A 27,579-nucleotide genomic window follows, 5' to 3' on the forward strand; every position below is an offset into this window, starting at 1 on the left:
GCGGGGCTGTTTCTGCCACTTCCCTCGTTGTTGTCAAGTAATAATGAAGCTTTGTCAGTCCATCATGGACATGGATATGCCAGATTATGTCGACTCCTTGGACTCCTCTTATACCATGCTGGAATTCGACAACCTCCGCATGCTCCCCAACAACACGGGTGAGATTTTTATTCGTTTTTCTCTTGAATAAGCTCCGCCACTTTTGCTGTAAAGCTGGACACAGAGGAAAGGCTGGTGGGAGGTATGGGGCAAAGGGTGGAAGGGGTAATATTTAAGCAGCTGACCTGTCAACCTCTGTTGCATCCATGGTGATGTTTGGGCTGAAACGCGACCCCTTTGCTTGCCGGTCCCATTTTGGGTTATTCTTTTGGGTTATTCTTTTCGTTGGCGGGCTGATTGTCATGCCCTGAAGAGCCCACCAAGTTTTGCAGGTGTTGGTAGAGGTCTTCATGGCATTCCCTGGGTTTGTCCTGCTGTATAGCTTAGGAGGGGAGTTATTACCAATACTTGTCGTTCAAATGTGTGGCTCATTCCCATATACGACCTCAGTTGATATTTAATCCTCAGGAAAACATGTCGTCCCAAACGGCATTTGTCCATGACCGTGTGCCCTGTTTAAGTTGGTCCTGGGAACTTGAATTGAGAAGCAATATCCAAACCATTGCTAGCTTTGTATTCCTTTTCTGGCTACCAAGATGGTCCAAGAGTTTTTAGGGCACAAAGGACTTGGCTGGGAGGCGGGAGTGTTTATACGCCGACACTTCCGCTCGGTTCGCAAGAATAAAGCACTTTGTGTGGGATTTAGTTTTTCTGCAGTCAAAATTACTCTGGCATAAAGGGTACTCCTTCCTCTGAAATCAACTGCTCGCTGTCTAAAAATAAAGGACATTTTGGTCATCTTGCATGAAACCAATTGTACAACTGAATGAGATTCTGGTGTTAGCGATCCCTTTGGAGAGTTTTGGCAGGCTTTTAATTTGCTAAGAAGCTTAGTGAAATTAAGATGGGATTTTCACATTTGTTCATTAACTGGCTCATCAAAGGAAATCAGAGTTTCAGAAGGGATATAACCTACAATATAAAATTATTAGACTTATTATTGTGGGGCCTGGAGGGAGGTCAGGAGACAAGTAAAGTTAAAAGGCCCAAAGGAACTTGAATTTAAAATTGCCTTCTGTAAAGCTCTGACTGTCTCCAAATCAAGGTTTTTCAATATATATAATTTTTGTAAGCTCCAGCTACACTGGATCTTATTTTTGCAGAAAGCTTTCCACCCCCTATCCTACTCCAGAAATGTCATTTAACACAGATGTTTTGCTTTGTCACTTCCCATTGAATAAGAAGATATTTTCCACTTTTTGAAGCGGCACAAATTTCCCCGAAATTCAATATAATTTTGTAAACGAACCACCAATGTCTGTTTGGGCTCTCTGTTGATTCATGCAGTAGAACTGACAGGTTGAGTTTTTTTCTGAACTTTATCGAACTCGGTATTGTGCTATTTGTTTAGCTGTTAATGACTAACCAGCTCTCTCGGGAAGTAGCTGCTTTGAAATTAGCTTGTTTGTCTTGGGTAAGTGTCCTTCTCTATCATTTGTAAAAATAACTTCAAAAAATACATGAAATGGCCATGCATGGAAATCTATTGCTGTCCAGCTGAGTTCAGTCCCCTAAGGTAATTCCAAATTACAGTTTCCTTGTGGCTTCAAAAATATTTAAAAAATTCTTAGAATCAAAAAACAACCTCGTTTTAGGTACTTTTTGTAACTATATTGGATTTTTTAAAGATTGCTTATATCTCTCCTAAGGTTCATCTGTATTTTCCTTACTAGATGATGACAGCTTTGCCCTCTATAAACATGAACAGGAAAGGATGAAATATTTATTTTGGTGAACTCAGTGCAGTTCCTTATTGTCTGGACAATTCCAAAAGTGAAAATTGGAATATTTTCAAATAAGGTCATGCTTTCTTGAGAACAACTCTTTCCTTCTTCAGTACATTATTTCATCAAAATTTTGGGTAGAAAAATTGTGTGGAGCACTTCCTGTGCTTAGATGTTTCTTCTTTATGAAGCTGCTATCATTCTGAGATTTGCCCAGATATGTAGTTTGGATTTTCCACCTTCAAATAGCTCATAATTTGGCAAATGTTTTAGGATTAATTCAAAATAAAGAATAGAACACTTTATGGGAGTGATATAAGAAATATGTAAGGTTTAAACAGAACGACAAAAGGAAAGGAGCAAAAATCACTACTAATTCTGCCTTTCCTATGTGAAATATGTGTTGCAGCAGCAGAAATTTTCCCATTCTGTACAAATTTGTTTCCTTCACCTTGGCTGGCATTACAAACCATATTCTCAGTTTTTATGTGTGGTTACTGGCCATTCCCTCACACTCCTGTCAGAGCTGTCTCATTTTGGTGAAGATGTGAAGCGTTGCTGCAATGCAGCCCCAATTCTTCACTGGAGAGTTGGGGAGCACTCTCTGCCAGGGTGGTGGTGCTCGTTGTCCTCAGCCCCACACCCCACACTGATCCTTGGGGCCCTGGCACGAGGTTGGTGAAATCTTTCCCAGTCTGAGCCAGTTCAGAGCGTGCAAAAGCCACCAGAGATGTTTTGGCAGTGATTTCCCATCCCTTGAGCCTGGAACAGCACCGTCATCATCACTCCTCTAGGATGTGGGGTCACTAAACCACAGCTAGGTTTGATATCTCAAAAACTCCTCTGTTTGCTAAAAGCTGATGTGGAAAGAGGCTGCCCTGCACGTGGCCAGGGTTTAAACCCCCTCCTGCCCTACATTTGTGTGTACAGGTTTCACAATGCTGGCTTTGGCACCGAGTTTCCTTGTGTGTGTTCAAGCCCTGAACCCACATTTGTGATCTCTTCACATTCTAGCCCAGCACATGTAATCAGGGGATTTGTTAACTGCAAATTATGTGCACCAAAACTTGGATTTCCTGGTAGATAAAGGCCACTCTGGAAAGTATTACATGACAATTCTCTTTTACAATGTGCATCTAGAAGAGCTGCAGCCAGTAAAGGAACTGAAAGGAAAAGCAGTGCAGGAGTCAGGTATGATGAGAACATCCTCAGTGTCATTTCTTATCACTGTAAAACTGGCATTATCATAGACAATGATTAACATACAGAGGCAGTAGGTACCAAAAAATTTGTGTGCATTTCAGTTGTGAACTTGGCTGATCCCAAATCTGGAGAAGCCACTGGGTGTTCTTCTCAGCCTTAGGGAGTCTGCACACTGATTATATATAACTCAAAAAAAAAAAAAAAAATAGAATAGAATAGAATTCTGTATTATATAATATAATTTATTATCTTAATAATATATATTGATATAATATATGATATGTAATATAATCATATATAATAGATAATATTCTATTCTTATGTATTTCACATACGTTTTAATTATATATCACTCAAAAATTATAACACTATTTATTTTTATATATTTTATTATATATTAGATTTTAATATATTTTTAAATTATATATAACTCAAAAAATTATATATAGCTCAAAAACGAGCTTCAGATATTTCTGCCAGTGAAGTCGAGGGCAGTCCCAGTGAGGGGTCTGGCCACAAGCAGAGCCTCAGCTCAGCCTGGGAGCCACACAAAATCAGGATGAGCTGTGGTCTCTTCGTGGAGAACAGAATTGAATGTATTTCTGCAGCGGAGATTTCAAAGGCACCGTGGCACAGCACAGGAACTGTTCAGGTTATCTCCCTGTGGCAGGCAGGGATGGAGCACAAAAAGCAGATTTTACAGGCAGGCAGGGGACTCTGCTGCCAGGGATCCTGGTCTTTCCTCACAGAAAAACCCAAATATTGGGGAGGTTTGAAAGCTGTGTTAAAGAGTCTCCTGGTGCCTGTGATATCAGCTGTGCTTCTCTTTTCTCTGAGCTAATTCTCATTTGGAGCCCATCATTAGCTGGTGACAGGATTTTGTAATTATAATTGTGATCATAATTAACGTGCGTTCTGGATTAGGGCTTTCCTTTTATTTGTAAAAATTTGTGTCCACATTCAGCCAACTCAGCTGGAGAGCACACGTGGCTCCCTCCCAGGGTTTGAATTTTTAGCTGTGGAGCTGCCCTAACCCAGAGCCACCCAGCTCACTGGTGATTTGTTTGTGCTTCCATGGATACAAGTGAGGGCAAAATTTGGTTTGCTAATTTCCAAGGGCCCTCACACACACAGTGCTGATGGTTCCTCTCCAGTAACACCTGGTTTAAGGCCAGATTATTAATTTATTCCTTGTAACAGCAAGCAGATTCTCACATCCTATATAAAAGGAAATCAAGTCTTTTCTGGTGAGTAAATACTTCCCAGCATCAGGAATATTTTGCAATCTGGTCCTGGATGAAGAGTCTGTTGGAGATCTAAACTATTTGATCTTGGCTTGATTCCTCTGAAGTCTAGAGAAAGCATGAGGGGAGTGAAGAGGAAATTGGCTGCCTTATCTTTATTTCGGTTGTGCAAATTTTTAAAATGGAATCCAACACAGTGCCTTTGTTTATGGTCATGTGCTCCTCCAAAAAATGGATGGAACAACAGATGCCCAAATGTTCTGCAGTTATCCTCAAAGGAATATTCTGCATTGTTCATTTAATACTAAGTTATTAAGTAATATAAAATCAAGAATAATTGAAAAAAAAACCCCAAAATACCTAAAAATCAATCTAAATTGCCATTAAACATCTTTGACATAGATGTTGTTCCCAAAGGACCCACGTGTCACTTCCTGACAAATGTCAGGGCTGGGAGAACCTTACACAGAATTTGGGAAGAGGCAAATCTCAATTCCTGTCATTGTGACCTAGGAATGATTTTGGTGCTGTCATTCTTTCTTGTCATGTTGCTCCCATCTTGCTGTAACCCACTTATTTACTCATCCACACACCAGAAGGTGAATATGGACCAAAAGGGTTATTTTAGGAGGTGACAGGATGTCTGAACTTTGCATTAGTGAAATCTTGGCTAAAAATGTCTTAGTCTCAGCCTTAGCTAAGAAACTATCCAGTTTGTGAAAAACTAAAGCTTTGTTGGCTTTGCTATTTCTTTTTTCTGGGGGGGGGGGGGGGGGTTGATTACAGTTTTTATTGCACAGCAAATACTTTCACTATAAAGTTTTTACATGTATTCACACACAAAAATAACCTTCTCTCACTCTCTCTCTGTATATATCCTGTGTGTGGATTACCCAGAGCTGTTTTTATGCATTATGGATTAGAAAACGCTCTCTAGGCAGATCAGGTGGCAATTCCTCCCCTTTGAGCAGTTTTCTCTAAGAATCTGCTAAGCTGAGCATTCCCCACCTCTGTTGTGAGGATGTCCCATCCCAGAGACACATCAGGATGTGCCTTGTCCCAGGGACTTCTCTGAGGTCACTGGAGCACGAGATGGGATCTCCTGGAGCACAGAACATCCCAGAGGTGTGATAAATTCATAAAATCACCCTGCAGCCAGTGCCAGGCTCTGCAAACAGATGGAAGCACTGCCAGCTGCCCTCCTTGCAAGGGCCTCCTGTCCTTTCCTTCCCCAGTTAGGAGGATTGAGAGGGCAGCAAGTCTGATGGTTAGGGCAGAGGGAGAGGTTCCAGGGGGAGTTTTCAGCAGAGCTATTCCAGCCCCAAATGAGTGGGTACAAATAGAGGACATGACAGAGGGCATTCATATCACCTAATTTTAGGTCCCTAATTTAGAAATCTGATCTTCCTGCACACCTCTGTTGCTTTCTAGTGGAAAGCAGTGAGCATCTTCAGAGAGAATTTCAGAGCAGGGACCAGACTTGGAGCTGAAGTGATCCCTGTGGGAGCTGCTGTCTCTGCCTTCCAGCTGCAGAGGAGCTCTCAAGAGCAATCCTTTGTCTTCAGCACCTCTGTCATGGGCATGAAGCAGTTCTTCCTTTTTGCCTCTGCTGTTTCTTCTCTGCATTCTATTTATTCAAGTTAATGAGCTTTTTATCCATTTTATTCTGTGGACACCAGCTTTGAACCATGCTCTCCAGGCATCTCATTGAGGAGGTGGCTCCCCATCCCTCAAAACCAAAAAAATCACATGCAAGCGAGGTTTCTTTATATCTCTCCAGGAAAGCAGTGATAATTGATAAATTCTCAAGAGCAGTTTGGGCTATGCAGCTTGCAATCTCTCTGATCATTTAAGTGAAGAAAAACACCAATACCAGAAAGGAGCTGATCTTGGGAAGAGCATGACCATAAATTCAGAAGTTTCTGTGGTGGTGTTTGAGGGTCCCCAGGATGACAATCTTGACTTTATGTTTCAGAAGGCTGATATATTATATGATATTACATTACATTATATTAATTATATTATGCTATATATTATGCTATATATTATATTATATTATATTATATTATATTATATTATATTATATTATATTATATTATATTATATTATATTATATTATATTATATTATATTATATTATATTATATTATATTATATTATATTTATGCTATACTAAAACTATACTAAAAGAATAGAAGAAGGAGACATCAGAAAGTTAGAAAGGAATGAATAATAAAATCTCGTGGCAGACTCAGCGAGTCTGACACAGCTGGCTGTGATTGGTTATTAATTAAAAACAATTCACATGGTGAGTAAACAATTCTTTAAATCACATTTCAAAGCAGCAAAACATGGAGAAAAAATTTTGGCAAAGGGATTTTTCATGCAATATCCCAGTGCAGGTTTCCATGGCAGAGAGCTCTGACTGTCCCCATTCTGTGCCCACAGAGGCCATTGCGGCCGAGTCAGCAAACCCCAACCTGCTCCCCAACGGTGTCAGCTCCCTGTGCTCCATCTGTGGGGACAGAGCCACTGGCAAGCACTACGGGGCCTCCAGCTGTGATGGCTGCAAAGGCTTCTTCAGGAGGAGCGTCCGCAAGAACCACGTCTACTCCTGCAGGTACCAAATTTTGGCAATTAACAAAAAATGTGATTTATGTGGGAAATTATTTGGGGTTGGGATCAAGGGATTGTATCTCAAATGTCAAGTTGCCACGCTGTGAAGGCCAGCAGTAGCACTGCAATTTGGTTTACAAGGAGTAAACTCAGTCCTATCTCTAAATTCAGTCCTATCTCTTAACTCAGTCTTATCTCATTTGGACCCTGAGACCTTCTGTGGTGCATTGAGCGAATGCGCCATCACTGCTTTCCCTATGGGGTAAAATGAGGGAAAATCATAGACCTGAGAATGGAGGGAAACTCAGAGTCCACAGAATGGATAAGGTTGGAAAAGATCTTTGAGATCCTCCAGTCCAACCTAAAACCTGAGGTTTGACTGATGTGTAAAATACCTAAATACAGACACTGGGTGTGGAGTGGCACCATGACCCCGTCACAGCACAGCAAGGGGAGGCCAAGGTGGCAAAGGACCAAAGCTCCAGAGATTTCATCTTTCTTGTTTTTCCTGGTGAAAAACAACAGGCATCCAGGAATCTGTCACCTCCAAAGCCCTCTCACAGCTTCTCCATTCTTGTTTTGAAATACAATAAATTATGTACACTCACTTATCAGTGATGATTTTATGAATATTCTGAGAAATATGTGTGGACCAGAGATGATTCACATCCACTTTGGCACACAGGTATACATTTGAAAGGGTTTTTTTTCCAGGAGAAGGCTATAAATTATAAAGCTGCTATCTTGATTTGACCTTAGGAAAAATGATATTTATTTTAGCACAGGAGAAAGTGGAAAGAAATCCCAAACCTCAATACACTTAAGCCCTTCATCTCTAGTTAAAACCTGGAAGTTTTCTTTCTGTTCCAAAGCTTTTCCTCCTCTAAGGGCATTCCAAATTTTTCCAATGCGAGTCACCCTACTTGTTCGAAATGTTCCTGGTGCCCTTACCACTCCAGGACATGGAAGACACCTGAGGTGACAGCAGTGTCCATCTGCACAATGCCCATCCCATGAGCTGTGGGAATTCTGCAGGAGGAGATGAGCTCTGTAATGGTTTATTTGAAATTTCAGCTGTCGCTCTTCTGGGAGCGGAGTTGTTGCCTCTCCCCAGGAATCCATGAATCTCTGTGATATTTGACAGCTCAGGGAAGATCCACAGTATTGAAGCCAAGCTTGTGTGCAAGCCCTTATTTGGTGAGCTCAGCCCAGCTCAGAGCTGTGCTTATGGCAGATATGAATTCCTCTGAAAGTCTTTGGGCTTTTGTACCTTTGGCTTTTTCCCAGTCTGGGAAAGCGCCTCAGCTTTTACAGCCTGATGGTCCCACGTCGTCTCCTCTCTGCATGGAAGATTCCCCTTCCATTGTGTCACCCTCCATGGGGAGAGCTGCCAAGGCTGTGTGGGCCACCCCTGGAACAGCACAAGGGTTCCTAAATCCCCATGGAAAGGAGGAGGAATTGGGAGGCCATGGGCCTCAGAACAAGGCCGCAGCCCAAAGGCCTTGTGGCTCTTAACGCGTTTTTTTCTACACAGATCGTAGCATAGTTAACAAGTGAAACCAGACAAACCCCAACGCCAAACACCCAAAAACTGTCTGGACGTGGGAGATGGAGCTCCTACAAAAGCACAACTGGAGTCACAGTAGTGTTTTCATGGCCAAACCCATCCCAATCCCTGCAGGGTGGGTGGTCTGAAGCTCCCAGCTGGAAGGAGCGGCGGTGGGGAAGACGAGGAGCTGGGCCGAGCCAACACTGATTCAATCCATTTCTGGAAAACCTTTGACTCCTCTCTAGGATCATGCAGAGAGGAGCTCAGGGAGCCCTGGGGCTGTATTTGGGGCTGCTCAGGGTGAGGAAGTTGCTCCAAGTTGTATTTGCCATCTCCTCCCAGGTTCAACCGACAGTGTGTGATAGACAAAGACAAGAGGAACCAGTGCAGGTACTGCAGGCTGAAGAAATGCTTCAGAGCTGGCATGAAGAAAGAAGGTGGGTGCAAAGAGACATTTCCAGCCTTCCTGCTGCTGTCTTAGGCCCTGTTCCACTGCAGAGCATGGTGGGGAGCAGCAGCAGCACTGGCTGGAGAGATGATCATTGTGGGTCACAGAGAGATATTTTTTGTTGCAGCTGTTTGCCATTTTATTTCAATTTCAATGAGAGCCCAGTGAAGTTATTCACCCATCCTGTGAGGCTGGTTTTTTAGTCCTGGGAAAGGGATGGGCCTTATTACGTCTCTAAGTGCTTTACAATGGCAATTTCCTCTCTCCATACCCACTGGTGTGACCCCTAATCCCACCTGTGCCAATCTCAGCAAGGATCTGCCACCTCCAATCTCATAAATGCCATCAGTTTGCTGCTTCAGGTGGTGTGGTTGGCTCAGCTGATGCTCACGTAGCTGCATGCAAGGGCAAGGTACAGCCTGAAGGAGTGGGAGCCTCTCCTGCATGGCACAGGGCATGGGCAGAGCTCCAGCAGCAGGGTGACTCATGTGTCCCCCACAGCTGACTCATGTACCCCAGCAGGGGACATGACTCACAACAGAACCCTTTGGTTATGCTGCTGGTGACAGGGTGACTGTGGAGCCACCACCAGCACCAGCACTGAAGGGCCAATCCCATTCTGGCCAAGACTTTTTGTTGCATTTCCCATCATTTGTACTGAGGAGGAGCAGAGTTGTAGGTTTGGGGGCCAGTGACCAGCAGGATGTGCCTTTTCTAATGGAAATATTGTCATAGTGCCTAATGCTCTGCAAGAAAAAATTCATTTCTGTCAACCTGTGCCTACATGCAGCTTCCCTGGGGAAGTCTGGGATCTACCACAGCTCCTGTCCAGTTCTGCATACTGGGAGAGCATGGATGATCCTGTTTTATTGTGATTTTCCTTGTCCACTGAGTGCCTGACAAACTGGGGGCCCAACCTACCTAAGGTGCAGGTTCTTGGATGATGGTTTCACACTCTTTATTCACACTCTTTACCCTTTGTGCTGTTTCCCACTCTTTACCCTTCATTTGTGCTGTTTCCCAGCCCACAGACAGCTAAAATATGAGGGAGGTAGAAAAGAGCTTGAAAGTTTCTTTCCATGTCACCAAATTCACCCAAGGGGTGGAATTGTGGCCCCACAGAACCCAAGGGGAAATTTGCTGTCGATTTCTGGTAATTCATAAGATTTTACTGGTGATTAAATGATCTTTCCCATGTTCTGACCACATGTTTTCCTGGAGAAAAAGGTTGTTTTGAAACCTGGCATAAATCATGGATGGAGCAAAAATGCCGACTGGTTTAATTTAGGAGAAATGGAGTAAATACAGCAGATGGAAAAACAAATAGTACTCAAATTAATAAAGACAAAATTGAAGCTGATTTGGTCAGTTCTAGATGGGATCAAGCCAACTGCCAATGCAGCAAACTGCACTGCTTGGAAAGGCTGAAATCTCGCTATCAGATCTATTCTTTGAGCTGAAGCATGATTTTTATTGGTTTTTATGGTAAAAGTTATAAAACCTTGGCTCATGCCTCCATCACTGAGTGCAGCTTGATGGGACATGACTCATTTCAAGTTCCACATCGTCACATTCCTTGAAACTTTTTTATGAGTGCAGTCAGGTTGTGCGCTCGGAAAACGCTCCTGTGTTTGGCAAGGAAGATTTTTAGAGCACCTTGAGCAACTGCTGTGCAGAAATTCGCTTAGCTGACCAGAGCTCTGTCCCGAGCACATGTGCAGGACTGGGAAAGAAGAGTTCTTGCACAATTGTGTGCACAAAAAGAACACAGCTATTTGCTTTTGGGTGGTTCTAGATTAATATTAAACAGCATTGCGAAGCCTTATGGAGAAGGAGAAGCAATGTCTTGGATGGTGCTCACTATTGGAGTGGCCAAATATTTGTACAAAATCTTTTGGAGTGTGCAGGGGTTGGTCTGGGGAGGTGGCAGTGATGATATCAATACTGTGTCCCAGCACTGGCACAACCCTCTTTCCCTGGCACATTCCTTTGGGGCCAGCCCCAGTAACGGCAGTCAGAGTTTCCAGGGTGTGGCAGTGGCATTGTTTATCCAGGCAGAGGGGAAGGAGCTGGAAAGGATCCTATTCCCAGGCTGGCTGTGACAATACACCCGGGGTGGGGTCACCCTCGCCGTGCCCCACTGACCCACTGCTCTGTGTCTGTGTGCTCAGCCTGGAGAACTTGCTGTTCCCTGGCAGAACTAACTGATAAATGGGAATTTTGGATCCAGAGGGATTGTTTTTATTTTTTTTTTCTCCCCAATCTTCATGTGTCGTAAGACATGATGTGACACGTTTGGATATTTCTTTCTCTCTTTTTGTTTTTTTTTTTTTTTGGAAACTTTTCTAGTGCGTAAGGAATTACAAGGAACTGTGTAGCCTGGTAGAAGGGAAATTTCTCCCCTAATATATAATACAAATACCTGAGCTACATGGTGACCAGCTCTGCCTGGGGCTGCAGGATTATTTAAACTGTGCTGGCGAAGTTTAGGTTAAATATTAGGAAAAGGTTCTTCCCTCATAGAGTGGTTGGGCACTGAACAGGCTCCCCAGGGAATGGTTGAGAAAATTACCTGTTGATCTTTAGATTGCCTTGTTTGCACAGCCTGAATTTGATCCTATTTTCAGGAAGGACCAAGACTGCCCTCCACAAGAGGCCTGTGAACTGAGATGGGATCCAGGTTCCACCAGCACTAATGAGAGCAGGGAAGGGACAAAACTTGAGTCTTGTGGAAAGTCCAGTTCCCAGATTTCCTAGAAAACAGCTCACTCAGAATCACTGCTCTCCTGGTTGCATTTCTGGTATCAATAATTCACTTTAATAACAACCATTTAATTTAGGATGAGGAGGGAGGGATAGCCTTGCCTGAACAAAAACCCCTCTTATGTCCTAACAGCTCTGTGATCAGGATCTAAGATTTCTGCAGGAGATTCACTCCTTTATTCTTGTGTTGGGGCTGTGCCAGGGGGTGGTCTGGACGTTTTGGGGATTTACTGGCTGTTGCCCCTGAGTTCCTCTGTTGGCTCAGAAGCTTTGATTTCTATTGTCTTGCACAATGCCACCAGACAGGGTTTTGGGTCACTGCAGCATCAGTGGCTAAGTAGAACACCAGGTACTCAAACACCCAAAGAAAACAGCAGGATTCTATTTTTAGCATCTCCCTGAGATCATGTTTAACCTGGAACTAAATCAGCAGGGTGTGATTCCTCAAGTGAGCCAGGTCATCTCCTCACATGGAGCTGAGTGCCTGAAAACCTGGAAGCCTTTTAAAAGGGCAGCATTGCACTGTCAGGATTCAGCTTGCTGGTGGGGGGAAAAAAATGAGGGGCTAATATTTAACCTCTCATCCCCTTCAAAGCATTTTATGAATGCGAATGAACTTCTTTAGTTTTATACAGAAGAAAAAAAAATTGTTATATCACTTATTGCTACAACAGTAAGGAGGAGAGAGTTTTTGAGGGAGACTTTGAGTCTGTTCTTTTTTATTGTGAAATTGGACAGATTTATAGGACAGTTTTATTAGTGCTTCACAGGGCCTCTATCTTGTTTCATACCTTTTGTTTGCACATTTCTTTTGCCAGCTTTCAGAATGCTGGGACTGCAGTTTATTGCAAAGAAGGATGGAAAAGATAAAGGATCTTCTCTACCTTCAGTAGTCATAAATCAGTCCACAAGCCCCTGAAAGGATTAAATGTACATGTACCATTGGGATTTATTTGCAAATAAAACACACCACACCTACAAAATCCGAGGTAGCTCAGGAAAAAAAAAAAAGATTATTTGTGGATATAAATTAATCAGGCAGCAGGAGGTGTAAATCTGTCGGTGAAGACAGGAACACTGGTGAGTGCAGCACGCAGGCACTGCCCTCCTCCTGCTCCCTCTGTTACATTTATCACTGCATTTCCAACCCCAGCAGCATTAACTGAGGCTGATTTTAGTGGAATAATGATGGAAACAGTAATTCCTGTGTAGGCAAAGCTGGAACCCCTGTATTTGCAGTGGAAAGTTACTGGTTTGCTGCTCTCCCAGCCAGTGCCTGTGACGGTGTTCACAGGGGTTTTTGGTTGAGGGAAGAGACAGAGATCTGAGTCCATATTTCAGAAGGCTAGATTTATTATTTTATTATATATATTACATGAAAACTATACTAAAAGAATAGAAGAAAGGATTTCCTCAGAAGGCTGGCTAAGAATAGAAAGGAATTATGACGAAGTCAGCTGTCTCGGACTCTCTGTCTGAGCCAGCTGACTGTGATTGGCCATTAATTAGAAACAACCACACAAGACCAATCCCAGATGCACCTGTTGCATTCCACAGCAGCAGATAATCAATGTTTACATTTTGTTCCTGAGGCCTCCCAGCTTCACAGGAGGAAAAATCCTAAGGAAAGGATTTTTCATAAAAAGATGTCTGCAACAAGTGCCTGTGCCCCATTTACTGCACTCCCTGGAGGTTCCTCATCCATGGCAAGGCACTGAGCACAAGCAGTTTGGGAAGCAGGGGCTTGCTGCAATCCCACAGCCCCTGTTTGGTTGCCCAGAGCTGGAGGCAGAGTGTCCAGCCTTGCTCAGAGTAACAGAAAACCCTTCGGAGGGCTGCCCTGCGTCACAGGGAGCGTTTGTTTGTGTTCCCATCCCCTTCCCACTGCCAGGACATGCTGCAGCCAGGGACAAGTCCCTGGAGGGAGACACCAGCATCAATTCTGCCCTCTCTCCCCTCTCCCTGAGGGAAAGCCCAGCTTGGGGACAGGCTGTCCCTGCCCGCCACCATCCTAGGGACTCTTTGTAGGGCTGGGTGGATCTTTGTGGTGTTTTCTGCCTTTGGGAATGTGCAGAGAAGGGAAAAAAAAACAGCAAAGATTTTGCCAGGCACTTCTGGAAATAGCAGCCCCTGGGAAACAGAGGGATCCAGCATTGGGTTTTTAGTAATTCCTGCAGGTTTATTGGGTTTTATTGACAGCAAAGGCAAGATCCCAGCTGAGCCCAGCACCCCCAGGTCCCTGGAGCACTCCCACTGCCTCACCAAGAGTGACCTGTCCCTTCCCTTTCACAAACACAATAAATACAGCAATATAATCACTGCACAGTAATAGATTAATTTTTGTGGCAGGTGAAACATTAACTCTCCTTTGTATCTAATTCCATCACATCTTGGGTGCTTTCAGAGATAACACCCCAATCACCTTGAGAAAGTCACTCTGTACCATCCACTTGCACTGGAAGATTGAGCTTATCAGAGCATGAGGGAAGCACTGAAATATGTGCCATAAAAAGACTGGGGGGAAAAACAGGCTGAGGCTTCTTAAAGGAGTCTGCCATGGGGACCAGGACTGCCTGGCACTGTAGGATTTACAGAAAATCAGATGTGTAGCTTGATTGGAAAGGCAAAACTTGTCCTTTTTCTTGGCAGAGAGGCCCACCCTGAGAGTACATGGGGGAGCATCTGATATAAGTCCAGGTGTTTGGGGATTTTACAAAACAGTGATGACACAGATGGGGTCAAGCTTGTTTCTCCTGAGATGCTGCCCCTGACCTTTCTGGTGGTCTAGTAAAACCCATGAAGTGCCAAGATTGTGGTTCCTGTGACCACCATCACCTTCAGGCTGAGCCCTCATGCACAGAGCAGCTCGTGCTGCTGTCTGAGCAGGGTTAGCAAAGCCTCCCAAAAGCTGTTTGTTCTCTAAATTGGTGACAAATTGCCTCTCTGTAGTGCCCACAGTCTGAAAATGCTCCAGGGATGTGTTTGTGCGTGGCACCTGTCAGAAATGGATGCAGGTACAAAGCCAGGCTGATCCTGACTGACAGCCAGGCTGAGCCCCAGATCTTGGAAAATAAACCCTGTTGATAAGGGGAGGCATTGATTTTTGTCACTGCTGCTTGTTTTGTGCCCTTTTGCTTTGTTGGCCCCTCATCAGAGGTTGGTTAGGAAAACAGAGCAGTGGTTGGACATGAGCTGGGAGGAAAAAACACCTTCCCTCAAACTGTGCAAAGCAATGCCCACGTTTTTCCTTTGTATGGATTCCCAGGGATGAGTCCTGATGCTCTAAAACAAGACCCAGCAGTGAGGAAAAGGCTCAGAAGAATGGTGGCAAAATGACTCTGCTGATTCTGCAAAAAGGGAAAAAAAATTGCTGGAAAAATCTTCTCAAAGTGGCCACTTTTGCAGTAGTGTTTCCGCACCCAAGGGGTTAAAGCACAGAGTGAGTCGTGCTTTGGCAGCTCCGTTTGAGTCATTTTACCCCAAATAAAGTGAAATCTGTCTGGGATTGCTGCATGGAGGAGGAGGAGGGATGTGCTGCCCTATCACCACATGCTGAATCCTGCTCCCTCTGCCTCAGGGATGTGACAAATGCCTTTCTGAGCTGTTGTAGCCAACATCTGGGAGCTGCCAGGAGAACACTGAGTGTGTTCAGGCTCCTTCCCCAGCCCTGAGCTGCTGGACAGAGGCACGAGGGCTTGGGGGAGAAACCAGCACTGAAACCAGCTTGGGTTCAATTGAAATTCTCTTTTATGTTTTTTCTCTGCTGCTGTTTCACTTGATGGCTGCAGTGGAGGTGAGTCAGCTCTCAGAGGCTGCTGCAAAAATAAATGCTGAAGTGCAATCCCTGCCTTCTGTTCCCTGTGCAGGGCTGATGGAGCATGATGGATGTGGCTGGTGCTTCAGGGGGAAGGATGGCTTAAAGGGTGGAATGGGCCTCAAAAATCAGTGGGTTTTTCCCAATTCACCATGGCATGTCCAGCTCTGGGTTGATCTTCATTTTGCTGTGGTTCCTGCAGTGTCTCCAGGGTCTGTGGTGTTACTGTTTCAGGACTCTGAGCTGGTTTCCAGCAGCAATTTGCAGCAGCAGGGCTGGTGACAAACCCTGGCTTGGTGCTGTCTTCATGTGTCACAGGCTGGCTGAAATCAGCTGTGTGATGGGCAACACTGAGGAAATGGTTTTAAGGGAGATTTAAATTTCCTTCTCTTTGAGCTTCCTTCATGGAGTGACTCTTTCTATGCCCCAGGGGTGGGGATGTCCCCTGGGGTCACCAGCTCAGGGGCAGGGACACTCCAAGGCTGCTCTGAGGTGGCATCAGGGGATGCTTTCCCAGCCCTGCCATGAGGTGAGGTGCAGCCCCAGGAGCTCACCCTGCTGGATCAGGAGCTCAGCACAGAGCCCTCAGTGCAGCCATGGCACAAAGGGACACAAAGGGGCACAAAGGCCAGGGCTCCAGCGCTGCCAGGTGGAGAGAGGTCACACCAAACCCCCAAATTCCCCCTGAGCTTCGTCAAATTCTGTAGGACCAGCAAAGCCCCCCTGGGTGCTGCTCTGACTCCACATGGCCTCATCCCCCTCTGGTGCTTGGTTTTCTCCCTCTGGAATGGCCTTTTCCCCTCCCCAGAGCCTGTTTATTCCAAATCCAGCCACACTGGAGGGTCTTGAAGGAGCAAAGCCCCATCCACTCCTGTGAGGGACCACAGGGAGCAGCAGCCACTGCTTGGGGCAGATTTCTTACTGACACAGCCATTGGGATTTTCTCACTGCCACAATCACTGGGAATTTCTTACACAACCATTGGGATTTTCTCACTGGAAAAACCATTGGGATTTTCTCACTGGAAATACCATTGGGATTTTCTCACACAACCACTGGGATTTTCTCACACAACCATTGGGATTTTCTCACTGACACAAGAACTGGGAATTTTTCACTCACACAACCATTGGGATTTTCTCACTGCCACAACCATTGGGATTTTCTCACACAACCGCTGGGATTTTCTCACTGGCACAATCATTGGGATTTTCTTACACAACCATTGGGATTTTCTCACTGGCACAACAATTGAGATTTTCTCACTCACACAGCCATTGGGATTTTCTCACATAATCACTGGGAGTTTCTCACTGCCACAAGCACCTCTGTCTCTCCTTCCAGCCGTGCAGAACGAGCGTGACAGGATCAGCATCCGCAGGAGCAGCTATGAGGACAATGGCTCCCTCTCCATCAACATCCTCACCCAGGCTGAGGCCATGGCACAGCAGGTAGGACACGTGGGGACAGCCCCTCCAAATGGGTCCATGGCCCTCAGCAATCCCAGCCCACTATACCAGGGTTTTTTCTGCCCTTGGATGGCTCCTGCACAAACCCACAGGGAAGAAAATGCAAAATATCCAAAAGCAGACAGGAAAAATGCAGTATCAAGGCCATACATCCTGCAGGGAGCAGGTGCACCTTTGGTGGGAGATAGAAAGCTGAAATTCCAAGGACTGAGGGATGTTGGAGAGCCCAGGTCCCCTCTTCCCCCAGCCTAAATTGTGGCGGCACCTCTAAAATCTCACTGCATTCACACAGAATTTTATCCTTCCTCACTGCACTCTGTCCTGCTCTGAACACAATATTCCAGTCGTGGTTGATTGTATCTTTGCACATAACTTCTTTATCAAGGCAGAAAAATAATGTGAGTAAATCCACTGGGCTTCAGCTGACGCTGATTGCTTTTTTATTTCACGCCCCACCATTAATTTCACCCTGAGCCTCCTTTAAATTCTTATGCAAATACCCTTTCCCCACTGAAACACAGGGTCCAGATGTTGCACATTACATGCAGCAATGAGCCCACTTCCTTTTCAAAAATTATTGGTTTTAACCCTATCCCTGCCACGCAGAGATCAAAAAAGGCAGCTTTGGATCCCTGAGAGCAACCTGGGGCAGAAAAGCTGGATGCATTTCATGCACTTGGCTGGCTGGAGGGATTGGTGGGAAGCTGAGACACGGTGCTGCTGAGATGGGAATGTTGATTTTTGTCCTGGAGAGCGGGGAAGGAGGCTGAGGAGGGCTGGGTGTGCGTTGGGACTGAGCACCACCTCGTGGAAGCTGCTCCATGGGCTGCGAGTCGGACGCAGCTGAGCACGAAGTGCCCAACCACAACGGGAGCATCTCCCCAGGGATGAGCCCTTGCTGTGGAGGGGGATAAAACAGCTTTGTACTGGTGCAGACACGGCCAAAACTGGTTTCTCTTTCAGTATTTACCCCTGAGCCCCGTGCACAGTGCAGACATTGCCATGAAGAAGATTGCCACCATCAACGACGTGTGTGAATCCATGAAACAGCAGCTCCTGGTGCTGGTGGAATGGGCAAAATACATCCCAGCCTTCTGCGAGCTCCCCCTCGACGACCAGGTAAAAACCAATGGCCCTTCCCAGTAAATCCAGTGCCTTTGAAAGGAATTCCCAGCTGGGCTCTCACAGGAGAATCTGGCATTAACATGCAGATCACCCTCTGCAGAGAACAAACAAGAGGAAAGAAGGACCAGTTAAAAATAACTTCAGGAGCCTAAATCCCTAAAAATATCGATTTAGTCAGTCCAACCTGTAAAAGATCCAGTCAAAAAATTCTGATTGTGTCAGGCTGATGCAGTTCTGAATTACAGGGCAGTTCTGATTTTGCCTTTAGTGGTACCTAATAATTGAATATAGAATCTGATTATTTCCTAAGAACGCAAATTACTTAAAGCCCCTCTTCGCTCTTTTAGTTGAAAACAGCTTCTCTTTTAGTTTGCCATGAATGTAGCGCTTCTTAAAATGAACATACACTGGTATTTTCTAGCCCTGAACAGAACTTTATCTGTAGATCTGCCAGACCTAAGCAAACACCAAACTGAACAGCACCAGCTCAGCACTCCATCCTCTGCTTTTCCAATGGAATCTCATTTTTGTCTCCTCCAGGTTGCCTTGCTCAGAGCCCATGCAGGTGAACATCTGCTCCTTGGGGTGGCCAAGAGGTCCATACCATACACTGATTTCCTGCTGTTAGGTAAGGTAGTGAAACACACTCCTGATTTTATAATTCACCCCTCCCAGGTCATTCCCAAGCATTGTGCACCCCTGAAACCCCCTCTGCACTCCTGGGCTGCACATCTGGGTAGAGACACAGTGCTGGAGTAAAAAAGGAACAAATAAATTCACTGGGATTTTTGTAACTGTTCCCTCAATGCTTTGAAATTGTGGATGAGAAATCCCCAGGATTTAAATGGCATCTCAAATTGGGTTGTCTTGGTTTTGTACCTGAAACTGCCAAGGCCCAAGCAATGAGGTATTTGGATATAGATACTTAAAAATTGATCAGAAACGTCTATTAAAAATTACAGAGCAAATATGTGTTTCCTTTTATAGGAAAAAGAAAATTATTTATTTATTTATTATTTATTATTTATTGTTTATTGTTTATTGTTTATTGTGTATTATTTTATAGGAAAATAGGTGTTTTCCACCACAGGTGGGATTGTTCTCAGACAAATGAGAATACTGACCCTAAAAAGCTTCACATTAAAGGAAAGAGGGAGAGATAACTTTGTGTGAGAAAAGAAAACCAAAAATAAAGCAGCGCAGCCCTGCTTACAAACAGATGCTTGATTTAACACAGGGCAGAGCAGAGCAGAACATGGAGAAGGCTGTGTGCACAGTGTGGGTGAGATAAATGAGCACCCGGGGATGAGATCTGGGCCTTGCTTCTCTCTCAGATCAGATTATAAAGCTGCAGGCTGGAAACTGCTGCAAACAGCACTGGGACTATCAGGGAACTGCTGGATGAGAGCAGAGCCGGAGCCAAAACCTGATGGGGAGTTCCTCTTGTGTTCCCAGGGAATGATTTCATCATCCCAATGCACTGCCCAGAGCTGGAAATCGCTCGTGTGGCCACCAGAATCTTGGACGAGCTGGTGAAGCCCCTGCGGGACATCCAGATCGACGACAACGAGTACGCCTGCCTGAAAGCCATCATCTTCTTTGACCCAGGTGAGATTCCCTCTCAGGGCTTGCACAGCAGCTGGGGGCTCTCCAAAATCCTGGCAAACCCCTTGGAAGCTGCTCTACATCCCAGCCTGCCCGTGCTGTAATGGGCAGTGCTCAGTAGTGCAGGTTTAAGGCAGAAGTGAGCAATTCCTGAGTGTGAATTCCAGCCAGGCTGATGTGCAAGGCCCTGGAGGAGTTTGGGTGCTGTAGGAGCTTGGTTTTGGAAAAGCCCATCAGCCTGAAATGCAGGAGATGATCATTAAGGACATACATACCTGCATTAATTATGTATAATAAGCAGAGAGAGCCAAACAAGCAGCATTGTGGAGAGTCCAGAGAGCACCACCAGAAACCACAGAGAGCTGGGTTGCTCAGAGTGCCCAGAAATATCAGGGATGTGCTAATGGATCTTGCTGGAAGCCAGCAGCAACCCAGGGCAGGGCTGATCCACAGGATGGAGATCAGGGAAATACAGAGAAAAACCAGTTTGTTCTGGAGCTTTGCTGTGTTTATTCCAGAAGCACAGGGGGCTCTGCCTCAGCCCAGGTTCCAGTGGGTATCTGTCTGGAGCTCAGGGAGGACATGGGAAAACAATCCCAAGTCCAGACAATGCCCTTTTGTCTTTTAGCATGGAGAAACCAGAGTATCATCCATTAATTATTGGGTTTTTTTGCTGTATTCACTGATTCAAGATCAAGATCCAGGAGTTTCAGGAACATCACGAGCTTTGGCTCACCAAAGCCTGCTGTGAGCAGAGGAGGGATCAAACTGATTTTGACAAATTACCTTTCATCAAACCGATTTTGACAAATTACCTTCTCAGCTGATCAGTGTGCAGCTTTAGATCAATGTGACAACGAGGTGCTGAGGTTTCAGCTGGAAGGAGGGAGTGTGAAATGAAGTTCATCCATGCTAACGAGCAGGAATGTCCTCAGAGCTTGGTGCTGACACACAATCATTTGTTAACCACTTTATCTAATCTCTTGGCACTGCATTCCCCAAAATGTGGTGCCTGTGGATTCCTTGCAGACAGTGAAGGAAATGGGGCAGTGATCCAGAAATCTCAGGTTTAGATAGCAGCAGAGGCAGGAGTGGGAGGCTGCAAATGCCAGCACTCGACCCAACCCAGGGATAAATTTATTTGCTTAAGATGGACAAGTGGTCCTTGAAAAAAAGGATTGACCACAGGTCAAAGGCAGGAGAGCAAGACAAGAACCTGATGCTGCAGTGAGTGTAATCACAACATACAGGGACTATTTAGTGGTGGCAGTTGTGACTCAAAGTTTTCAGGGGAAAATTCCAGGCTGTTTCCTTGGAAGGAAAAATATTTTAACTTCTAAATTTTTCCCCTTGGCTAATGGCTGTAGGCAGACACATCCGTGTGAAGCAAGCTCCTATTTTCTTACAGTTTCCCTTCAAAGTCTCCTCAAATTGCTGTTTCTCCTCCAATTACTGTTTTCCCTCCAATTCCCCTCAGTTTTTCCTTGTTCCATGTGAGATGTGCAGCAATGGCAGCCCAACCTGCCAGCTGATCTTGGACGCTCAGAGCATCACTGCCATCTCATCTTTTTCCTTGCACACATCCTGCCTATGAGAAGTGATACCCACTTCCAAAAAATTTAGCAAGGTTTATTAAAACCTTATCAAAAATACAACAGAAGACAGGTAGGCTTTTCTCTATTCAATTGAATAGAGAAAATATTACGCTGCCAGGAACAGAGGGTCTTTCCCACCATGTGCTCACCCACACAATGGAAGCTTCACCTTTTAACCTTTTAGTCCCTCCCAAAGTTCTGTCCATCAAATCCTTCATGTCCAGTGGTGGAGATCACGTCCTTAAATTCTGAATGGAGCTCAGCTGTTGCCATAGTAACGAGCCAACCCGCCCAAATGTCCCAAACCCAGGCCACCCCCTGATAACAACACAAGGGGGTAAAACAGAGCTGTAAATCTATAAAACTTCTCTTAACATATATATATGATATTTAATTGTGATAGTCAACCATCCCATTACTCCCTATCCCCAACATCTGCCTGCACAGGTGTCCTAGGGTGGCCTTATGATGCTTGGATCCCCATTTGTGTGTTCTATTTATGCTGGATATTATGTGCTGTGCCTTCAAGACCGGCTCTGAAGAGTGAATGTTTTGGTTTGGGTTTTGTTATCAGCTGCTCTCCCACAGCTGGCGGGACACAGAGACAGGGCAGTACATGGTGCTGCTTTTGCTTTTTGCTTTTCTCCTGCTTTTTGCTTCTGCTCATTAGTTAGTTTAGCTAACAGTCCAAATTTTTCCCTGGACTGTTTTTCCTTTCTCTTTTTTGGAACCACTTGAGCCTGCTCTGGACTGGGACCTGGGAAACACCGAGAGTTTGCACCTTGTGGCTGATAACAGAGCGACCTACCCTAAGAGAGACTTTCTGAATTTGTCATATTTTTCCGATCAGTGACAGAGTGAAAGAGTGTGAAAGGGTGAAAGAGTGTTGTCATCTGGCATTGTTCATTTTGTGTGCTAGGGGGTGCTTTGCCTGTTAAATAAACAGGTTATTTCCACTTCTCTCCAAGGAATCTTTACCAAAGTGGCTCTGGGGAGGGGCTGTGTGGGTTTCCTTTCTGGAGGTTTTCCCCCAAATTTTCCCTAAACCAGAACACACGAATGGCAATACAAGCATCATACCCTCACCCTAGAACAACAGGGCAGCAACTGTAACTGCATTTCCCCCTGTCCCAGACTGCAGAGGGCTGAGCGAGCCGAGCAAGGTGAAGAACATGCGCTTCCAGGTGCAGGTGAACCTGGAGGATTACATCAACGACCGCCAGTACGACTCGCGGGGCCGCTTCAGCGACATCCTGCTGCTGCTGCCGCCCCTGCAGAGCATCACCTGGCAGATGATCGAGCAGGTGCAGTTTGTGAAGCTCTTCGGAGTGGCCAGGATCGACAGCTTGCTGCAGGAGATGCTGCTGGGAGGTAGGGATGGGGGGATTTTCTGGGGCTGTTGGAAGGAAATGATTGAAGCTGATTCCGTGTTCTTAAAAGGCTAAATTATTCTGATATATGATATGATATATGATATATGATATATGATATATGATATATGATATATGATATATGTTATATGATATATGATATGATATGATATGATATGATATGATATGATATGATATGGTATGATATGACATGATATTATATGATACTATAGGATATTACAATACATTACATTATATTGCATTATTTTATATTGCATTATATTGCATTGCATTGCATGATATATTATATTATATTATATTATATTATATTATATTATATTATATTATATTATATTATTCATAATATATAATTATTTAGATGAATATACAATAATTATTAATGCATAATTAATATTAATATATTAATATAATTATATTAATTATATTATGTTACATTGCATTATATTATATTACATTACCTTATTATATATTACACTACGTTACTTTATTATATATTGTGCTATACTAAAACTATACTAAAGAACAGAGAAAGGATACAGAAGGCTACAGAATGATGATGAAAACTCGTGACTCTCTCCAGAGCCCCGACACAGCCAGACCCTGATTGGTGATTAAGTCAAAACAATTCACATGTTGGATCAACAATCTCCAACCACATTCCAAAGCAGCAAAACGCAGGAGAAGCAAATCAGATAATTATTGTTTTCATTTTTATATGAGGCTTCTCAGCTTCCCAGGGATTTTTCAGAAAATATGACAGTGACAGACGAAGTGTCACTGGAGGGTGTTTTGGGGCAGGATGGAGGGAAAGGGCTGGGGGTGTTCAGCCTGGAGAAAAGGAGACTCAGGGGTGACCTTATCACTCTCTACAGCTCCTGAAAGGCGCCTGTGCTCAGGTGGGGTTGGGCTCTTTGGGAAATACAGGTTGGATACTAGGGAAAACGTTTTTTACAGAAATGGTGATAAAGTTCTGGAATGGCTGCCTGGGGAGGTGGTGGAGTCCCCATCCCTGGGTGTGTTTAACACAGCCTGGATGTGGCACTGGGTGCCAGGGTTTATATTTGAGGTGTTGGGACTGGGTTGGACTCGATGATCTTGAAGGTCTCTTCCAACCTGGTCATTCTGTGAATTCTGTGAGGATGGAGGGAAAGGGTTTTAAGCTGAAAGAGACAAGGTTTAGGTGTGATGTTGGGAAAAAATTCTTTGCTGTGAGGGCGGGGAGGCCCTGGCACAGGGTGTCCGGAGAAGCTGTGGCTGCCCCTGGATCCCTGGCATTGTCCAAGGCCAGGTTGGATGGCGTTTGGAGGAACCTGGGACAGTGGGTGGCATCCCTGCCCATGGCATGGATTGAAATGAGATGAGCTCTGAGATCCCTTCCAACCAAACCCATTTCATGAATTGTAGCTTGAAGGATCCTTCTCACTCCAGTCCAACCCCAGAGCCTTTCTTTCCAGCCTAGCTCTGGAAATTTGGTGAGATTCACAGCAAAGGAACCCCTCTGTGGTGTGGGACTCAACTCAGGCCTCCAACCTGAGGCATTTTAAGGAAGACAACACATCTTTTGTTGGAAATGTGTAAAAGTTATAACTTTAGGGGAAATCCAGGTATGAGCAGCACTTGGGACACAGCCCAGGCAGCTGCAGAGCAGCTGAAAGCCCAGACATCCCAGGGGGCTGCTCCTACACAGCCAGAGGCTGAGAGCAGGGGAAGGAAGCAAGGATGAGCCATTAACCTTCACCCACAGAGGTCTTCCACATCCTCTGCATGAAAAAGATTTAGCCCAGAGCATCTTGTGGGGAACTATGCAAGGAATGATATGAATGTCTCTTCCCAATCCCACCTGCAGGAACCTCTGCTGATCTCCAGTACCAGTCAGCACCTCCCAACCTCAACCTGGAACCACTGCCAGGACATGTCCTGCAAAGCAACATGACCTCTGTGATCCACACTGCTCCAGACCGTATGTCTCTCTTTTTATGTTAATTACAGCCCATTTTTACATTATTTACAGCCCGTTTTTACAATATTTACATTATTAGTGTCAGCACAGGCGAGGAACTGGTCAGCAGACACAGCTCAGAAAAAAACCCCCGTTTATTTAATTTATTTTAAATTTAATTTCTTTTTTAAACAGTTTATTTATTTAAAAAGTTTATTTATTTATTTAAAAATAAATTTAACTTAAGTTCTTTAAGTTTATTAAAGTAAATGTAAGTTTAGTTTAGTTCTTTAAGTTTATTTATATGTGTTTAAATCTTACACTGGAATCAGAGCTCACAGCCCCCCTGACTGACTTCTGTCCATGATTCCAAAGAGAAATTAGGATTTTTAATGGTAGCATGACCCAGGGGGGGTTTTGCGATGTTACTAAAACAACACAAGGCTGAAAAAATAAGGGCTAGAAATCAAGATTGAGTGTTTCTATGGATTTGGCAGCACTGGGAGATGCCACAATAGAGGACAGATGGTTCTTTATGGCAGGAGTTCCCTGTGGCTGCTGCCAAACAACAGGACCTGAATACAAGCCCATCCTCAATCACCCTGGGCACTGCTGGGGGTGGGTTAAGGCATTTATCCCCTGCAGGACCAGGCTGTGGAAAAGGGAAAGTAGAACAGGAGGTGGAATTTAACAACCACAATGTCCTGTACTCACAGTCTCCCTCCCTCTGCCAGTCACAATCATTTACCTCCTGTGGTGTATTTGTGTACTTAGTGTATTTTGCTGTTTCTCAGCTATACAAATGTTGGCATCATGAATTTTAAGTGGCTTTTATTTAGCTTTTTAGTCCCTTTCCAGCAAAGGAGATTAGAGGAGGTACAGTGGGGCTGCAGGCTCCTCTCTGACAAGGAGATGAAGGATTGAAGAGCACTTGGGGGCATTCCCCAAGTGCAAAACCCTGAGGAGAACTGGTCCATGCCTGCCAGTCCACCCAGTGCCTCCTCACAAACCAGGAAAGAAGGACATGCCAGGATCCCCCAAGCTCCTGCTCCTGGCTTTGTAGGATGGTTTGCCGCTTTCCATTGAACAGCATCCACGTTAATTCTGTTTGTTTTCTCTCCCACAGCCTCTCCTGAGACATCCCTTCCATCTCCCTCTGCCAGCACAGGCAGTGAAGACTATAAGCTAGGCTCTAGCGCAGGGCCCAGCACCGTGGTGCAGCTGCTGCCTCACACAGCCATGCCCAAGCAGGAGATCTGATAGGGAGAGGAGGAAGGAGGAGCCGGGAGCTCGGTGGGGTCCGTGCTGACAGTGAACAGGGCCCTTTCTCTTTGCAGAGCCCAAGCACAGCTCACCCCTGCCCGCAGCCGCCGCTCCCGCCCTTCCCCGCCCGTGACCCGGCACAGGCTCGGCCTGCAGAGGAGCCCCAGCACGGAATTCCCACCAGGAACACCCCCTGGCACAAGGATTGGGGTGGTGCCCTCCTCAGCAGGGCCAGGACTGGCAGCTCTTTGGGTTTCAGGGGTTGTGACCATGGCCTGTGACCCTTCGCTGTCTCCGTCAGTCCCAGAGCCTTGCACAGCTCCTGTGTGCACACAGCAGGGCCTCGATTGGGATTAAAAGGTCTATTCCAGCATAAATTCAATTAATTGCACTCCCATTTCTCCTGTTAAGCTGTAAGAAAAATTATCATCACAATCCTTTGAAGGCCAAGGCCTTATTCCACCCACAGAGGCCTTGTCCCAGTAGGGCAGCCCCTTAATGCTGCCCAGTTCTTTTTCATGATCAGAAATGCCAACATTTTGCTATTTTCCATAATTTCCAGTATATCCAGAGTCCATTTGTGAGCCAGTGGATGGACTCTACCTTGTGAGCACATCTAACAGCAGCAAGGATCTCTGCCTCTCACCATGGCTGCTGCTCTGGTAAACCCCAAATCAAGGCTGACTTATCCCAAACCCTGCTTGTTATCTCCTGCAAACATTTTTGGAAGAAGCAAGTGCCCCAAAATACCTTTTCCCAGTACACAGATGTGATTTTTCTGTGGTTTTGTATTTCTTTGTAATGTCTGCAGTGTGGCTCTAAATTAGCCAAGAAAAGGAACAGGCAAGTCTGTGAGCCACTTTTTTAAAAAAGGGTTTGTATTTAAAACAAGGTGCTTCTGCCTCAATGTAAAATTTAATCAGCAGTTCAACAACAAATTAAATAAGCCCAGTGGTGACTACACAGCCCCAAGAGCTCCCAAAGTGCTGCCATTGTGCTATGGAGTTGATTTAAATGAATGGAACCTTATTACAAAGCAAATTATCAGATTTCCTCAAAACCTAAACTCATTTGTGCACCAACCTGTACCAAACAGCCACTGAGGGATCAGGAGCGGCCATCCTGAGCCTCGGGACACGATGGAGAATTCCTGGTCCAACCCTCTGCACAAATTGCTGTTCCACCCCTCCCTGCTGATGGCAAAGCTGAGCTGGTGGAGCCCAGAGGGGCTTTGGAGCTGCTCAGGAAGCACCTGGAGCTGCAGGAAACACAATCCCAGCCCTGAAAGGGAACCTGGGAGCAGCAGCAGGACTCCCAGCAGCAGGGGAATTTCAGCATGGCCATTCTGCAGCGCCAGAGAGAGCTGGGAGCCATCAGAGAGCAGCTCGAGTTTCACCTGGATCAGAATGTTTTGTTTTTCTCCTGCCTCTGATGAATTTGAGCTGACATTTTATGCTGATAGGCCTGATTTGAAACAGCTCTATCTGGAGAGCAGGTTCCACTGCAGGCATTCCTGCTGCATGACAGATGCAACTGTTGTGAGCCAGCTCTGCTTCCAGTGCCTCCAGCAGCTCCATCCCATTCCTCTTCCAGACATTAAATGTACATTTATACTCATTAATGGTAAGAAAATAAATCTATGGGGGAAATAAATTCCATATTCTCGTATTTCA

At 45.1% G+C, this 27,579-nt stretch overlaps 1 protein-coding gene across 1 annotated transcript; it reads left to right on the forward strand.

Annotated features, from left to right (window-relative positions):
* Positions 1-27,574, forward strand: LOC132079017 (hepatocyte nuclear factor 4-beta-like). The gene is made up of 10 exons (XM_059481431.1): positions 1-158; positions 6,778-6,949; positions 8,837-8,931; positions 16,864-16,970; positions 17,952-18,107; positions 18,654-18,741; positions 19,569-19,721; positions 22,448-22,684; positions 24,551-24,664; positions 25,770-27,574. Exons 1-10 carry the CDS (start codon positions 44-46, stop codon positions 25,901-25,903), a joined length of 1,371 nt encoding a protein of 456 aa, XP_059337414.1. The 5' UTR covers positions 1-43; the 3' UTR covers positions 25,904-27,574.
* The last annotated feature ends 5 nt before the right edge of the window (positions 27,575-27,579 follow it).

The sequence above is a fragment of the Ammospiza nelsoni genome, chromosome 13 (assembly GCF_027579445.1).
Source record: "Ammospiza nelsoni isolate bAmmNel1 chromosome 13, bAmmNel1.pri, whole genome shotgun sequence".
NCBI classification, from domain to species: domain Eukaryota; kingdom Metazoa; phylum Chordata; class Aves; order Passeriformes; family Passerellidae; genus Ammospiza; species Ammospiza nelsoni.

Coding starts and splice junctions, on each gene's coding strand:
- LOC132079017 (XM_059481431.1), top strand. CDS start 44: ATGAAGCTTTGTCAGTCCATCATGGACATGGATATGCCAGATTATGTC. Junction 8,932..16,863: donor AGCTGGCATGAAGAAAGAAG/GTGGGTGCAAAG, acceptor CTCTCCTTCCAG/CCGTGCAGAACGAGCGTGAC. Junction 18,742..19,568: donor CACTGATTTCCTGCTGTTAG/GTAAGGTAGTGA, acceptor TTGTGTTCCCAG/GGAATGATTTCATCATCCCA.